This window comes from Urocampus carinirostris, chromosome 1 (assembly GCF_059441175.1).
Source record: "Urocampus carinirostris isolate Australia breed hairy pipefish chromosome 1, RoL_Ucar_1.0, whole genome shotgun sequence".
NCBI lineage: Eukaryota > Metazoa > Chordata > Actinopteri > Syngnathiformes > Syngnathidae > Urocampus > Urocampus carinirostris.
This window is the reverse complement of record NC_142349.1, coordinates 4,112,501-4,129,486: the sequence shown is the minus strand read 5'-3', so window position 1 is coordinate 4,129,486 and position 16,986 is coordinate 4,112,501. Positions and strand designations below refer to the sequence as shown.

The window sequence follows — 16,986 nt, the reverse complement described above, 5'->3', positions numbered from 1 at the left end:
TCCACCAACTTGCCACTATCCACTCTGACAAAGGTATACTTATTCACGTCCCTCTTTTTAAGCAATGTATTTCCAATCACCAACTCATTTTCCACACATAACTCAATCAGTTTCTTCCCACTCTCATTTCTTCCTGGTACTCCATATCTACCAATCAAATTTTAACCGTTTCATCACCCACTCTAGCATTCAGGTCACTTAGTATTACCACTTTACACCCTTCTTTCGCACTTGCCACACATTCGGACAAGTCTTTCCAGAACTCCTCTCTCTCCTCAGCGCTTCTTTCTGAACCAGGTCCATATGCACTTATAAACATCCATACTTCTACACCCCACTTCAACCTCACCCACATCAATCTGGAAGATATCTCTTTCCACTCCACCAGTTTTTCCTTTGCTTTCTCACTCACAAGCACAGCCACTCCTTCTCTAGCATGTCTACCCGTAACTCCAGACCTTCTACCATACATACCTCCACGCTGTAATTCACCCTTTCCTTTCATCTTTGTTTCACTCAAGGCTAACACATCAACCTTCCTTTTAGTCATCATCCTTCCGATCTCCTCTTTCTTCCACTCAGTCGCTTTACTTTCACATCCTCTCACATTTAATGACCCTATAACTAGGGTTTGCGAGACCTTTCGGTCTCCCGCCCCCCTTTCTTTGCCTTGCTGTCTCTTAGGGAGTAGAGATAGAGAGGAGAGGATCCCCAGTCCCCTCGCTCCCTCCACTTTAGTCGCCTCTTACGACACACAGCGGACCATGGTGGGAGAATTCTCTTACCTCTCACAAGGAGAGGGCCCCTCACCACATGGCTGCAGAAGTAAAATCCATTATATAAAATATGATGTAATACAAAAATAATAGACATCCATTCTTTTAATGGTATTTATTTACCATGCATTTACATAGACTTTCATATCCTGTTGTGTGATTGTAGACTAATGATTGTTTCCCAGCATCACTTCAGAGCACTGCAAAATGGATAAGCACTTGTTTATACGTTCGTGCACCAGCCATGAATTTTATAAGAAATTGAAATTTTCCAGTTTAATTCTCGTCTGGATGAATCTGAATTTGGCAATCCAAAAGAAGGCAGTAAAATAAATACAGTGTGAAGCAAGAAAATACAGAGTACTGAACATAAAGCAGATGTAAGAAATCCATCCATCCATTTTCTGTGCTGCTTATCCTCAGTCGGGTCACGGGGGTGCTGGAGCCCTATCTTCAGGAAGTGAGGAGGGGACACAGAGACAGACGACTCTCTCGCTCATTCACGCCTAGGGACAATTTGGACCTGGTAATTAATCAGACATGCATGTTTTTGGAATGTGGGAGGAAACCGGAGTTCCCGGAGGAAACCCACGCAAGCACAGGGAGAACATGCAACATCCGCACAGGAAGGCTTTGGATTTGGACATCAGAACTGTACTAAGGATGCACTAACCACTCTGCTGCTGTGAGATGTAAGAAATAAGCTATGCATAAATATACATAGACCATAATTAGCTCCATCTGTTAGAATGAAGCTGTTGGTGAACCTTAAGGGTCACCTTTTCTGCTCATTCTACAACAACGTAAATCAAAACTTAAATGTATCTATCTATCTATCTATCTATCTATCTATCTATCTATCTATCTATCTATCTATCTATCTATCTATCTATCTATCTATCTATCTATCTATCTATCTATCTATCTATCTATCTATCTATCTTGTTTAAAACATCAAAGATTTTCAGTGAAGCCTTGGTGGCTGAAAAATATTTAACTAAGGGGACATTAAAGGGACAGTGTGTATTATTTGACCACTTGATGTCGTTCAACCAAATAAAAAGGTGCGAAAAGCATAACGAAAAGTATCAATAAATAGATATATTCTATATCGGTTTTTTAGTTTTTTTTAGTTTTTGCTGTATTCTATATCGCTTTTTTTTACCACTAGGAGGAGGTTAATAAAAGGGAAATTTCAATCATTAATAAGGGGAGGAATCAGTTGAGGTTGACGGGTATGCATTAGGTTTTCGAATTGCAGAGAAATGTCACAACTGCGCGTAGAAGGTGCTCTTGTTTTGGTAAAAAACAAACGGTTTCCGCATCCGCGTATGCCTACTGGTGCTCGCTTGATCTCCTCGTAAGAAAGCTGGCAAAGTAGTGGAACCTGAAGCAAGCCGCGCATCAGCAGCAGCAGCAGCAGTTGGCAGCAGCAGCACTCACCGGACTAGTTTTAACGGGACACTGTATCAAAACTGTTTTTAGTAAAAGCCGCATGTCACCCTCGCCCTACAGAACATCGCGAGCACGAAAGGAACAGGTGGAGACGCGCTTTACTGTGAGCCAATCCAACAATCTGACTTTTCCTCATTTCTAATCATCTAACGTCTTGAAAGTTCGGGAAATCGTTGAAGCATGAAAACCGGCGTGGAGTAACAAATCTTGTTGCAAAACTCGCCTTCTTTTCGGCTTTATTTCAAAACATCGCTGAGAGTGGTGCTCGGATCCCCGACAGAATCGTGGATGTTTCTCTTGAGAGGGACCGCCAACTTTTTAAAGGAACAGAAAACCACGTTTTTTCGTTGATTTTGGTAGAAGGGAGAAAACAAGAAAAAGAGAATCGCGGGAGAAGTGGATGTATATCTGGCCATGGATGTGACAGTTTACCCAGCGCCTCCTCAACCTCTGGCTGCGCCAGAGCACACTAGACTGGGGCAGATTTCCTATCCCGACCCGGGCTTCGGAACCAACAAGGTAAGTGACACAGAGCGCAAACCTTATGCGGCTTATTGTCTGGTACAAGAAAGTCACCGTTGTGTTGCCCCCACTTTAATTAACTGTGGGGGTGTTTCATCCGCCTTACCCTGACAATTAAATGCTAATTAATTACTAGATTAGCTTGAAGTTAATCAAACTAGCTCCGCCTGCCGCTGTCTAGCGATGATAGATTAGGATTTGCTAGATTCTCACTTTTGTGATTATTGGGTAATTGTGCTTTAAACCCAGTGTTTCTCAAACATTTCGGTGGGTCGCGGGCCTTTGACTTGGCAGGATAATGGTAAGAGAAAAAAAAAGATAACTCCTTAACAATGGAGCGCGTAGTTTGAAATGTCATTAAAAAGTTGAATGTAAAATCCTCTCTCGATGAAGAATATGTTGTTGATTAACAATGTCCAACTGAGATTAAAAAGCCATCATGCTTTTCCCCCAACTGTTTTTAATCTTATATTATCAGAGCTGTTCGGGGCAGAACACATTAGGTTTGAGGAATGGGGGCTGAGAGAAGTGCTGTAGAGTGATGTCATGCTTATTGCTGCAGGTTTTTCTTTTAATTTCTGTTTGTGAGTGTAGCATGAAAATGGCAAAAGTAAGAACGGGTCATCGTAGTAATTCCCAGGCCAGTCGAGATACATAGTCCCCCTACTTTTTGGTCCTCAGATCCTTCTCCAGGCTGGTTTTGGGCTTAGGGTTTGCTCCCCCGGATGAAACAGATTATCCTGCCTACCAGTAGCAGAAGAATCCTGATTTGACTCAGATACCGCACCTTCATCATATGGTGGCCGTTTTTGTCCCTTGTCGTCGAAAATCATCCTACAAGACAGGCTTATAAAAAGAGTGTTTTTTTGCCAATGGGTCACAGGAAAATGTTTCTTCTGTTAACTGTAAATTGCGAGTGACATCGTCTTAGCAGTACATGTGGGTATTTGGGATGCATTCGGTTCACACTGCACACAAACAGAAGTCACAATTCGTGTGGCGTGAACACAGACACACACCAAAAAAACAACACAAGTTTCCCACAAAATTGTAATCTTCGTGCAGAGATCAGCTATGGGAAAGTAGCTTTGGCATGTTTACTTTGATTGTGGTTTGTACAACATTTGCTTGATAAGTAACAGTTGTTCGATGAAAGAAAACTTTAACAGGACATCATTGTGTTTTATTTAGCACCTCACAGTGGTCAAAACCCCTTATTTCATTAAAAAAAATATAGATCTGGATAAAATGCAAAACTATTATATAAATAGGCGTTTTAAGAAATACCCTTAGGTCAAGAAATCAGTATTTATTTTATATAACATGAGTGTAACCTAGAGGGAACTGACATAATTGTCCAACATCTTGCTGCGCATATACACCCTCAAAAAAACCTGATGTTTGTGTGTTGGAGAAGTTGCACAAGGCAGTAAATGAGAGAAGAATTGCACAATTTTGTCAATACAAAAGACATGCAAGTTCAGTCATCTCGCTGGTACAGGTAATCAAAAACCCTTGGTTTAAAAAGTTGCAATGTCAAACAGTGGTAACATTTCTGGTCCTACTCCATAAAAACGAGTAGTTTTTTTGAGCTTCCTAATTATTTTGCATGCTTTAAATAAAAAATCTACAGTCTGGCATGCATTTAAACTAAGCCTCTCCGCAGTAGTCCGTACTACTTACCGTCGTCTTTCGTGATTTCGTCTCAGGTGAAACTGTTCTTTTTTTGTCACGATTTTCCTTTTTTAAATTTCTAAATTTTATTTTCTCATATTGACCGACAAGACCTACTAGTGCGCAGATAATCGTGTAGAGCTAGCGTCGTTTAGAAGAGATTTGAAGAGTAGCTCATTGTCTTCCCTTTTTTGATCAGTTGTTGCAACATTTTTTATACGTTATTTTAACGAAACAAATATTTTTCCTTTCTCAATATTTGTAAAGACTTTTAGTGCTTTAGTTCGAGAGTTACTATTTTTTTCGTAATTGAGGTTTCGATGTTAACAAATTCGAAAGCTTCCTCAAGTAGTTTTATAACTATTTGTAGAAAAAAATGATTGTTGAAGGGGCAAAGACTGGCCTATTTTTGTAACCTTTGTGTTTTCAAAATGGCCACCGTGACGTAGCGACATAGGTTGCTTTGAGTTGATTTCGTCTGGCCTCCAACAATAACGTCACATTTAAGTTCTTGTTAATTTTTTCACAGTTGCTATTATGCCGGAAGATATCCATGTTTGAATATACTTTGATTTAAGACCCTGTCTGTGGCAGTTCAGTTTTTCTGCACCTTAAGTTAATGTCTTTTTATGACTTGTTGAACCTGGTCAATGGCCTATTAGCCGGTTATTTAACTTGCCACTAAATACGAATTTTAAAGCCAACATCGGCAGTGTTTGGTATTACCAGCTCGGTGGCCTTATGGGTAGGGCGCCCGCTCCAAGACTGGGAGGTCGCTGGTTCAAGCCTCGGCCGAGTCATACCTACCTCGACTTACAACATTGGTACTCAATGCTCATTGCATCCCAGCTTGGCGCTGGGCATTAAGGGTCGGCTACATCGGCTCGCTACAGGTTGACTGTGCGGGTCAGATTTATCGACATTTCTTTCTGAGTGCATGGGCACAAGAATTACAATAAAAGTAAATTATTTTTTTTCTTCTTAGTTATAGCATTTGTTTAGTTGCACTACACAATACAGCGACATCTAGTGGTCAACTATTGCATTGCGCCCCTTGTAAAAATGAAAGGGCAGCAAAGGAGAAGATATTTTTAACATATTTTAATAAACATATCATTTTATAGTTGATGGTAATCCTTTATCACTACTTTGGATTAAAAGTAGTGAGCTGAATATATATTTTCTGAATTTACAAATAAATACCCAGGAATAAAATACTTAACATCTCATTCAAAGTTGAAAATGAGAGCGTTTTTGTCCGGAAATTACAGTTAAGCATCCTCTAAGGTGCCTCCACAAAGATTTCTGCTTCATGCAGCAAATGGAGCATCTGTTCACGTCGCATTATTGCACACTTACATGTGTAACTAATATGTAGGAACCTCAGGAGAGGCATAGTGGACTAAAGACTATGCAATGACAAACTGGAGGATGCTGTTCTTGATCGGGACTCAGCAACTGTATAATAACCTTTCTTGACCTCTGACCCCAGAGTTTGGACATTTTTAGAATGCCACATTATTATGTTCTTAGTTGTTAGCAGGAGACGTAATTGATACTTAAAAGCCTGACAATCTGGTGCGGTCCTTTTCATAAGTAGATGTGATTACCGTATGTACCGTATGTACTATAAGACGCACCTAAAAACCACAAAGTGCCTGGAATTTGAAAGTGCTCCTTACAACCCAGTGCACCTTATTATACCACGGAATACGGCAAATAACATTAGAAATGCATACAGTAATTATGTGTTACCAATTATGTGTAATGTGTTGGCATACAAGGTTTTACAAAAATAACATATTTGTGTAATGATAGAGCAATGATTGATGAAATTACATGCGACAAAGCATTACACCTTATCTTATCACACAATTTTTACTCAGGAACACTGATTTGAATAGTGCATTTTGATAGGTTAAACAATCTTTCCACTTTTTCAACAATAAATGTTAGAGAATGGAGAAAACAGAAAATCTTTTAACAAAATGCAATACAATCTCTTGCGTAAGCATACACATTAAAAGGTTTTTGACAAACGGGTAAATGCATTGTGCAGAATAATTTTGTGGCTGTGAAAACTGTTAATGGAATATTGTCTAATGCATTTTCCTATGTCATCTGTACCAATTGCACTCCAGTGGTGACGTGTTGGCTCTGTTGCCACCACTACTTGTGTTTGATTCCCAATGCTTATATTTTGCGATTTTGGTCAGTGGCACATATTAACATATTGCATTTCGACACTAATATGTTCCCAGAAACACGAGCTCTTACTGTAGTCTCAATTTCATGCGCTTAATGCATAAAAAATGTACGACAAAATACTATTTTTTTGGGAGGGTGCCTCATAATCTGGTGCGCCGTTTAGTGCGAAACATACGGTACATACACAAAGGTATGCCACTGTGCCCTGTGTGCTTGTTAGTGAATTGTTTGTTTAAGAAAAATAGAGATGGAAGATCGAAACTGTGGATAGAGAGCGGGTTATGTGGTTGGGGGTAGGGAATAGAGAGAAAGAGAGGAATAGAGAAAGAAGGAGAGAGATTGGGAGAGAGAGCGAGCTGTTGGGGGTAGGGATGTTGCAGATGAGTGTGGTTGTAGTGGGGGTGGGGCCACAAAGGTTTGTACTATATTTCTCTCTATGTGTCTTTTGATTCATGGCTCTGTCGGTCTGATAGACGAGATCATATTACTGTGTGGGGGACAGAGAGCGAGGGTATATAGAGGAGGGAGAGAGACAGGAAAAGCACAGCCGAGCACAGTGGTAGCGAGACAGGAAGAGAGGAAAAATGGGAAGAATAAGAAAATCAGGCAACTATAATAGTAGGTTTTGTGTTTGGAAGAAAAAAAAGAAGAAGTAAAACCGGTACTCCAGATGTGGTAATCTAAGGCAGTGGAGACAGATTTTCCATTTCATTCGAGTTGGGACAATCCTCAACACAATTACAAAATTCCACTCAGTAGCTTGCATGTGATTATTGACAACGTCAACCGATCTGAGGCTGCATATGCCCTGCCACCTTAAACTTGATACCGTGATATTCAAAACCCGCTAGATTAGAAACCTTTATTTATTTATCTATTTATAAAATACCCCAAAACAAACCCGATTTACAGGCTCAAATATTTGTTTAACAAGTAAATGTACTGTACTTAATAAATGTTTTTTTTCCTTTTTTTTAATTATCAAATATCATTTGTACTGTCAAATTGTAATTTAAGATAATCTTGTCATTTTATTGCGTAGCTGTATTAAGGACACTTTACTTCCAGTACATGATGTCTTGCCGCCGTCATATTGGCATTATGGAAAGCCGCTTCAACATCCAGGTCGCCAACCCAAAAAATGTTGGACCAAAAAAAAGCCATATTGGACGAAAAAGGCCTCCCAAAAAATACGCCTGGAACCACAAAAAATAAAAGCCTTACATAGGCATAAAAAAGGAAACTTTAAGAATGTATCCTGTTTAGTCCTACTTAAACCATATATTTTCCATTATCAAACAGTTTTTTAAAAGCACTAGGGAACCACTAGGGAGCGCTAAAGACCCGTATGTGGCTCTAGAGCAAGTTTAGCGGGTCGAGAAGTTGAAATTTGTTGACGTTAGAAAATGCCTTTGGGTGTTTTTGTGGGTCCGGAAGGTTTTGTTAAAATGATGGCTTATAGCAGGGGTCGGGCACCTTTTTGACTCAAAGAGCCATAAAAGCAAAATATATAATTTTATTTTGGGAAAGAGGCACACCATATATTATGAGACAAATTTACTAAATTGCTAAACCCGCGCCCCAGACAAAAGCTTAGTCTTCAGCACATTTATTTTGGATGATTTGATCAAAATTATGAAAAGAGAATAATTGCAGAGCCCGTGTCCCAAAATCAACAAACATACCACTTTCAACTTGTCTCTTTCTTGCAATTACTCAAGATCGGTTAAACTCATTTTGACCCTTTTTTTCATACATATTGGTTTCAAAACCAGATCCAAGCAGTTATTTTGTAAAAACATCACAACATTCTGCAAACAGGGAGCCTGATGTGCTTACCTTTGGCGCAGACGGTGTAGGGCAAGAGATGGGAGGTAGTGCTTGCTCTTTTTGCATTGCTCCACCCATTCTTCCCACTCACCCAATCAAATAACTTAAAGTTCTCTTCCTGGTGTTTTGGTGTATTTACAGTTTGTTCTGTGGATTCATCCTAAGGTATCTGAACACTGAACCCATATTATATAGTGAGCTTTTATATAAAAGATTCTTTAGCGTTGTAAAGCCAAAACAAGTTTTTTTTTTTTTTTTTTTGGGTGTAACACCCTGACTGTAAATTGTAGTGAAAAACGTGCCCTATATATTCTGCGAAGTACTGCTTTATAATTCAGCTTTGGTTTGGCATTGCGTGTATCTGAACAGGATTAATGGCTCTAGTTTTGAACGAGATGGAGAGCATGCAATCAAATTTGTCTCTGAGCCACAGGTACTACATAGAATGAGCCATATACGGCTCGCGAGCCATAGGTTCCCGATCCCTGGCTTATAGAGAAACCTAAAAGTAAAAAATAGTTGCGCATATATAATGTATGTTCGTCAAGCTGTTCTAAGTATGGGTACAGCTCAGATCACAATGTCATTGAAATGCAGGCAAAAAAGCAGAAACTGGATGGGCAAGGTATTATTGTACATCAGTGGAACCTCCAGGCCGCAAAACGTTACGTGAGTCGTTTGGTACAGAGCTGCAGAGAAAGAAAAAACGTTGCCATTTTGCTTTTACCATATTGTAAAGACTATGCCTCTAGCCGACTTCACCCACAGAACAAACCGTTCACAGGAAGTGACCAGACTCTCCACCTGTATAATAAAGATATGAAACCCCAAAATGTTCATATGTAATCCAAAAATTATCTGTGTATCATCTCCATGCCAGGAATTAGTTCACTGTGTTTCTAAATGAAATTTTGCCTATTATCAGCTATTACAATTATCATAAAAGTTACAATCAACTGGTTGAAGAACTTTATTTTGGAAAGCATCAACGGGAACTCACCGGTGACTAAGATCGCACCCATTGACCGGGACCTCCCACACCTATAATAGAAATGTGCAAAGCTCAAAACTTGCTTTTCTTCTTTCTGCTACTGTTCCATGTGCTAGAGGGGTGGTGAGGGTTGGGGGTATGGGCTTCGCCAGACCGGACCGCTTAGGGTCAATGGCAACCGAAAAGGCCGAAAGCCACAGCCTCTTCTTCCCAGTCATGAAACATGGCAAAATCAAGCCAGGTTTCGCCCCTTCCCTATCCCTCGGCTGAAAAGTCCGGCAAGAGGGATAGAGAGACTTTTTTGAGGAGGGGGATCCATGCTAGACACAATATGAGGCTATGTTGAATTCATTCGGGTGGGAAACCGTGAGCACTACCTGCTGGCTGTAGAGGTAACCATCAGATTAGATTCTGAATTGAATACATACAATGTAAAGCAATTTCCCTACAATATTTATTCATACATAACCCCCCTTTTTTCATCCAAAGGAAGAACTCCAGCTATAGGTGTGTGTTACACATGAGGTTTCACGCGAGTACATTGCTATATTTGAGCAACGATTGATCAGTTAATAAATATCACAGACCACATTTGCGCAACATTGAATGTAAAAGGAATGAAACCTGAATTTTTGTGTTGAGAGTGTCTAATTTTAACCACTAGGATGTAAATGGGTGAAGGCTTTAGATTTGATCTCATAGCAAAATATATACTCAGTGTACAACGTTGTTGAATATGTGGGGCCATAATTGAATTAATTCATTGACTATGTAACACAACACCAAAATAAAATGGACAATATATTTATATAATGTCCTTCAAAGTCTGATTCATTATCAGAAACACCAACGAGTTGTTTTCCTGGTTATTATTCTTTGCATTTATTTATATATTTCCATACGGTACCATCACTAAAAATTGTGTAATAAAGACATAAAACCTAATGTTTTTTCCATGTCATCTACATCCCAAGTGGTCAAGAGATTTCACAGTGGATCCAGGGTTATAGGATTTTTATTGTCACAATAACTAATGTTATCTTTGGGCTGGGCCTGAGAATATTGTCAGATATGAGACCGGTCCGTGGGACAGAAAAGTTGGGGAGTGGTCCCCACTTGACAAGATGAATATGTCAACACAAATGTCTTATACTGCTTGAAGATGAAGCCGATTATACATTGCAAGGTGCTATGCACAAAGTATGTGCATTGTCAAATGTGTAGCAATAGCAGACTTTCCATTCCTCTTCTAAATTTAGTCACTGAACTTAAAAACAAAAACAAAAGAAAAATCTTTCTGTCTTATATCTGATTCGACTCAGCTGGTAATGTGGTTGGGACTCTTTTCCTAAGCTAGTCTGTTAGATGGCAAGGGATGGGCAAAAATCATAAATATATATAAATTCATTGTCCAACTGTATACTCACGACAAGTGGATGGGTCACACACACACACACACACATATATATATATATATATATATATATATATATATATATATATATATATGGAGTGACGTGCAGTCCGGGGAGTCATCATGGAAATATACATTTGAAAATATATGAAATGGCTATATTTATGTATTGTTAAAGTTGTCACCCATTTAACTTCACGATTTCTGGATTTTCTTTTTCAAAATCCCTGAATTTTTGCATAATATGAGGAATATTATTAATACAGTACACTTAGTATGTAACGTATTACTGTGGTGAGCGTCTGAAGATACAGAGTCAGGCATACAATTCTCTTGCCTCATTGCTGAGGGTGATCGTGAGACAAAGCATTCCGATTTGGCACAGACTCCATCACCAAACAACAGAATTGGGGAGAGTATTAGCAAGCTTACTGCAAGTCAAACCATCCAGTATTTTTTTTCTCGTTGGTTTGACTTTTTCATAAGGGAGGATAGCATATTTATTGTTGGTTTTAGTCAAAAAGAGCAATATGTAACGTGTTACTTTGCTGTACATCTGCAGATACAGGGTGAGGCGCACAATCATCTTGTCCAGGTTATGGTAAAACCAAGTATTCTGATTTGGTGCACACCCCAGCCCCAAACAATATAATTAGTTAGAGTTAACAAGCTAACAGCAAGTCAAACCACCCAGTAAAGTCCGGGAGCACGAAGTTATTCGATGCAGGCTTCTGATTGGCTGCCGAGTATGCAGATTGCCAAACGAACCAAAATTCCAAAATTTCCAAACTGAACAAAGACTTCCAAATCGTAATAAAGCAAATAGCTCCAGCATTCCCGCGACCATACTGAGGATAAGCGGTGCAGATAATGGATGGCTGGATGGATATATACATAATATATATATATATATATATATATATATATATATGGGTTTCTATACCTCAAATTTAAATATACCGAGAAAGAACTGTAAAATAAAGTATTAAAGCAGAAATGACACCTTATAAATTCCTTTCAATAGTGTGGTGTACTATTCCAAAAATGGCATTTTAAGAACTAATTATTTTTTAAATAATGAGCTAAAAAACAATATCCTGAGAATTCTTACTAACTACAATATTTTTTTCAGTAGACAGCAAGTAGCAACATGGTCGCCCCTGGAAATTGAACTAAGACCGGGGTGCATTGTTTTTTTAACTCGACTCACTGTGTCAGGGTCAAATGTTATATTGGTCTGTTATTTGGCTACTCGTAGGAAGCCTGACAAGACGAGACTCATTGGCGTTTATCATCAAATGGATTAAATTCATTTAGTTGATTTCTCAGGTAGGCTAAAGCTTACCAAAGAGACAGTGAAATTGATCCTATCAATGAAGAACCGAGTACGTCATTTGCACACGTCCCACGTTTTATGTAATTCACCGACCCCATACCTGTGCACCATTCAGACCATCCGATTGTGTTATTTACTGATGTAACATACAAGTAATGTGTATTTCAGTCTCACTAGCCTAAATAATTAAGCATACTGGATGCACAACTATATTAGCACCAATGGAGCACTTTTTCTATCACGCAGTCCTTTTAGCCTTTCCCCATAAAAAAACAGAGCATTTCCAATACATGAGCACACATCTGATAGAGGCAATTTCCTGTGTGCTTCGTTTGTGAAAGGGTAACTCTGGTCCTGCTTCTCCTGACATTGTTTGGACTTCCTGAGATGGCTTTGCATTAATGGCATTCTTTGGAGGTTACACATAGGATTATTACAGGGTTTTGAACCTGAGATAAGCATCTACTCAAAACCTGTACAACTTTATCTTGGTTAAACTACAGTCTTATTGTGTTTCCTTCATAAATATTTCTTTGCCTGAAGGATAACATTGTGAAGATTGTTGTGAGATATTCACTCTATAACCATTTGTATAACATTTCATCTTTAGTGCTGTGTGCAATGAAAATATTTTTAGAGAAATATAAATCACTGAGTTCTCCAGAGGACAAATGTGGGGTCTGTGTAATGAATTTATGTACTCATGATAATATTTTAGAACCAACTAAAACTGCTTTTGCCAAGAGCAGGCTTGGTTTTAATGTGTGCAAGACTGCAGATTTTTTATATTTATACCGTGCAATTTAAAGGGAGGCTGGGGCTAAAAAAATCCATTCGTTTTTATGGAGTACGTCCAGAAACGTTCCCACCATTTAATGTTGCAAAATGAGCATGTTTCACATTTTCAGGACGTTATTGGAATTGATGAGTGAAACTCTAACAAATACTGAACTAAAACACTTCAAACCATCTTAAAAATCGGGTATAAGTCATACACTCGTTGAAAAAATTTGAACATTTCATCCACTTCCATGTATTAATGAGGAATGAAAACATCTGGATTCGACATATAACACGAAATCCACATTCCACCTTTATTTTCATCTAAATTGCATGGACAAACTAAAACAAAATTACAGATACTGTACCCAAGTCTATAAAAAATAAGATGGTGAGCCAAAAAGTCCTTGCTCCCTATTGACCCACCCACCCAATATGAAGTACAGAAGCACAAAAATAAATATCAGTGACTGGATTTATAGTCTGATATGTCAACCATGAACTTTACCCAAAGAAATGGGAAGGTCAAATCCATAGAAAAGGTAATGGTGTGGTTTGGGCTCACATTGCTTTTTTTTCCCCTGGGAAACAATCATTATTCTTCATTGATGTAACTCAAGAAGGCAGCAAGAAAATCAACTCAGAAATCTCCAGAAACATTTCATGACATACATAATGCAACATTTTCCCCCATTATGTAGCACCATAATGACATACTGTTGAAAAATGAGGACTTTATAAAGGAATGAGTTTGAAGTGCAAATTATTATGAATACTGTAAGCCCAATTTAATTGAGACTACTTTTATTATGTTCTGTGTTTAGTTTTGCAAAACTAAAAAAACTGGCCTCAGGATGTGAAATGCAACTCCGGACAGCAAGAATTTTGGTTCTTGCCCGTACAGTTTGGGAGAAAAATAGTTTCTTATATGATTGCCTTTTTACTGTTTTCAGCTATTTTTTAAAGGTTTTTGTATCAGCGATACACTTTGCAAAACAGTTGACAACCAAAACATGTGCGCTTTTTCCAACAAATGTCTGCCGAAACTAGTGTGATGTGAAATTCAACTCAGGACAGCAAGAATTTAGGTTCTAGTCCATATGGTTTGGAGAGAACTGTGGTCTTATATGAAATAGCTGAAAACTACAAATGTGTACTTTCACCCACTAATTCCTGCTGAAACTAGCTTCAGGATGTGAAATGCAACTCAGGACAGAAACAATTTTGGTTCTAGCCCTTATAGTTTGGGGGAAAAAACATTCTCATATGAGTGTATTTAGCTAAACCTAACTCAAGCTAAAAAAGAACAACTGTGATGTCATTTTTAGTCATTAGTAAGCAGCAAAATGCCTGGTGGATTTGAATTCAGTTTCACCAAACGCAACATTATCACCTGATTTTTAGTTCAGATGACCACAGCTTCTGACTTTTTGTAATGATTGAGTCATAATTGCATGGGTTTTCTCATTCAACCAAAGCTGTAGTGAATACTCAACTATGCAATATTACTGTTTGAATTTTACGGGGAAATGGTAGAACAATAATGTCTGCAGATCCTTGCATACATCAGACAAGTTCTGTGCATATCTTGCTAGCCAATTGCTATTTGATGAGCACTCTCCCTTGAATCCCAAGACCAATCATCTGAAGAGGTATAGTCATAATCATCACCTCAATTATTTTATTCTGACTTTTCTGCATGAAAATAAAAAAAATAACCCCTCACTTTAGTGCATGCCTGTACATATTTGACCTAGTTCTGTTGTAGCTTTACTTTTTAATGCTATGTTAAAGAAGAAACAAACACCTCTTTTTCTACTCCCTCCCTATTTTTTTGTAAACTTAAACTTGGGGTTGAAATGTACTCAGTTAAAAATAAACAAACGTACATCTACTTCTAAAGCAAAGCACTAGAAACAATATATAAACTGTTGCAGGGAAATAATAGTTGTTTTGGTGTGCTCCTTTTGAATAAATACATTTGGAGATAGATAATCCTCTATTATGAAAAAATGAGAAAAACAAATACTGGATAGCTTGACTTGCTGCTATCGCTAATTCTATTGTGTGGGGCTGGAGTGTGTGCCAAATCGGAATCCTTGGTCTCACTATTGCTCTCTGCCGTGAAGCAACAGAATTGCGTGTTTTCAAAATTGCGCCTGCAATGATTAACAGTTGTGGTAACACAAAATGCCTCACTCTGCAGATGCTCAACATAGCAATACGTCACATACTACTTGTATTATTAAGATTCATAATATAATGTGAAAATTCAGCAATTTCGAAAAAGAAAATCCAAAAACTGTGGAGTTGAGAAAGAACTTTAACACAGAATCAATATAATCCTTTATTTTATTTAAATTTTTATATTTCCACGATGAAAGGTGAGGCGTGCCCTGACTGCACATCACTGCATAGTACTATACAGTATCTTTGCTTTGTATTATCTATTTCTTTTGGCTCTGGTCAATGTTATATAACAGGTTACTGCTTTATAATGCCTTGGTTTTCCTTTCCATAGACTCTTTGGTTAAATCATGTTCACTTGAATTCAAACTGAAGCTTATCATGGACATTCAGGAATAATCATCTGTAATGTTTGAACAACAAACTATTGTCGTAACGCTTGACTCATTGTATCCAAGCACTAAAATCTAAGGACGTAGTCCATCGTTGGCCAAAAGACTTCTATGCTGAGCCCTTAACCTTCTGTTCACGTCGGCTGCGCCTGCTATGAATAACACTTGTGGTAAAGCAAAATGTTTTTAAGGATATTGGTTCTGATTGGGTTTATGCTGACATGACGGCGGTTTGAGTGAACAGGATGGTGAAGAGAGTACTCGTGTGGTAATCTGCATGCAGCAGGTGCACAAAGCAAACATTTAGAATGTTTGATTCCGCTGTGTGCAAATGAACAATTTTATCTATGCATGGTAGGTGTGCAACAATTTGTCGACTTTGTTGACAAAAATTGATAATAGAAATTAGGGCTGCACAATTTTGGAAAAAAATCTCATTGAAATTTTCATACCCGTATTGCAATTTTGCTGCAATTTAATATTTTAAAAAAATGTATTTTTTTTTTTATCCCATGACCAAAACTGTGCCTCGGTGACGCTAACCACTCATCCGCCGTGCTGCCCCGTCATAAAAATTAGTCGACAATAAATTCCATTGGGGACTATTGTCGCCAGAAACGTTTTTACAACAGAGTGATGAGTTTTACAAGACGAAAATCTCTGCTGAGAGTCGCCCAAGCGCAATAGCGTCTCTGTCTTGAGCAGTAACATATAGAAATTACAGCGACAACATCAAGGATACCAAAACTTTTAAAATATGGGAGCATTAATAATATAAAACATACAAAGACTACTTGCAAATATTGCCAAGCAGACCTTAGGTATCATAGCAGTACCTTGGTGATGCAGGATCGTTTGTATAGAAAGCCTGCAATGCAGTTGAACCGAACAGAGTCTGACTCGCCTTGGGGAGATTTAAGTAACATTCAAGCCAATACGGTTTTGATGACATAAATTGTACATTTGTATGCATATATTTAAAAATCAAAAAGAGATTGTGCATTAGACTGTGTCTGACAAACATTTTGGAAATTAAATGCATGCTGTCCGAAGAACAAACTTTGTTATTAAAGCGTTGTGAATGACAAACTGAGTCGTTAAAACCATTTGATTTGAAGCTGTTTAGAATCGTTAAGTTCTTTTGAAACACACTTTGCACTTGACCACTGAATGTACGTCACAGAATGCACATAATATTTATTTTATCCACTGTTCTACTGCTGTTAATGAACTTGTTCTTGGTTAATAGTGATTAAGATGTTTACTTGATTTTAATTTATTATTTATTTATGTACCCCTAAAAAATGGACAGGGGTGTATTTATGCATTTATGTCACCAATGACAGAGCGCTGTGACTAGTTGATTAGATAAGGCATTATTGGTTGTACGAATCCGCGGTATGTTCAACAAAAGATGTATA

At 38.2% G+C, this 16,986-nt stretch overlaps 1 protein-coding gene across 1 annotated transcript in view; it reads left to right on the top strand.

The window, feature by feature from the left end:
• The first annotated feature begins 2,153 nt into the window (after positions 1–2,153).
• tox (thymocyte selection-associated high mobility group box) overlaps positions 2,154–16,986 on the top strand; it is a 90,112-nt gene continuing 75,279 nt past the window's right edge. Inside the window, exon 1 of the mRNA XM_088343242.1 lies at positions 2,154–2,750. Within this exon, the coding sequence (XP_088199368.1) occupies positions 2,646–2,750 (105 nt within the window). The 5' untranslated portion in view covers positions 2,154–2,645. The remainder of the gene's footprint in view (positions 2,751–16,986) is intronic.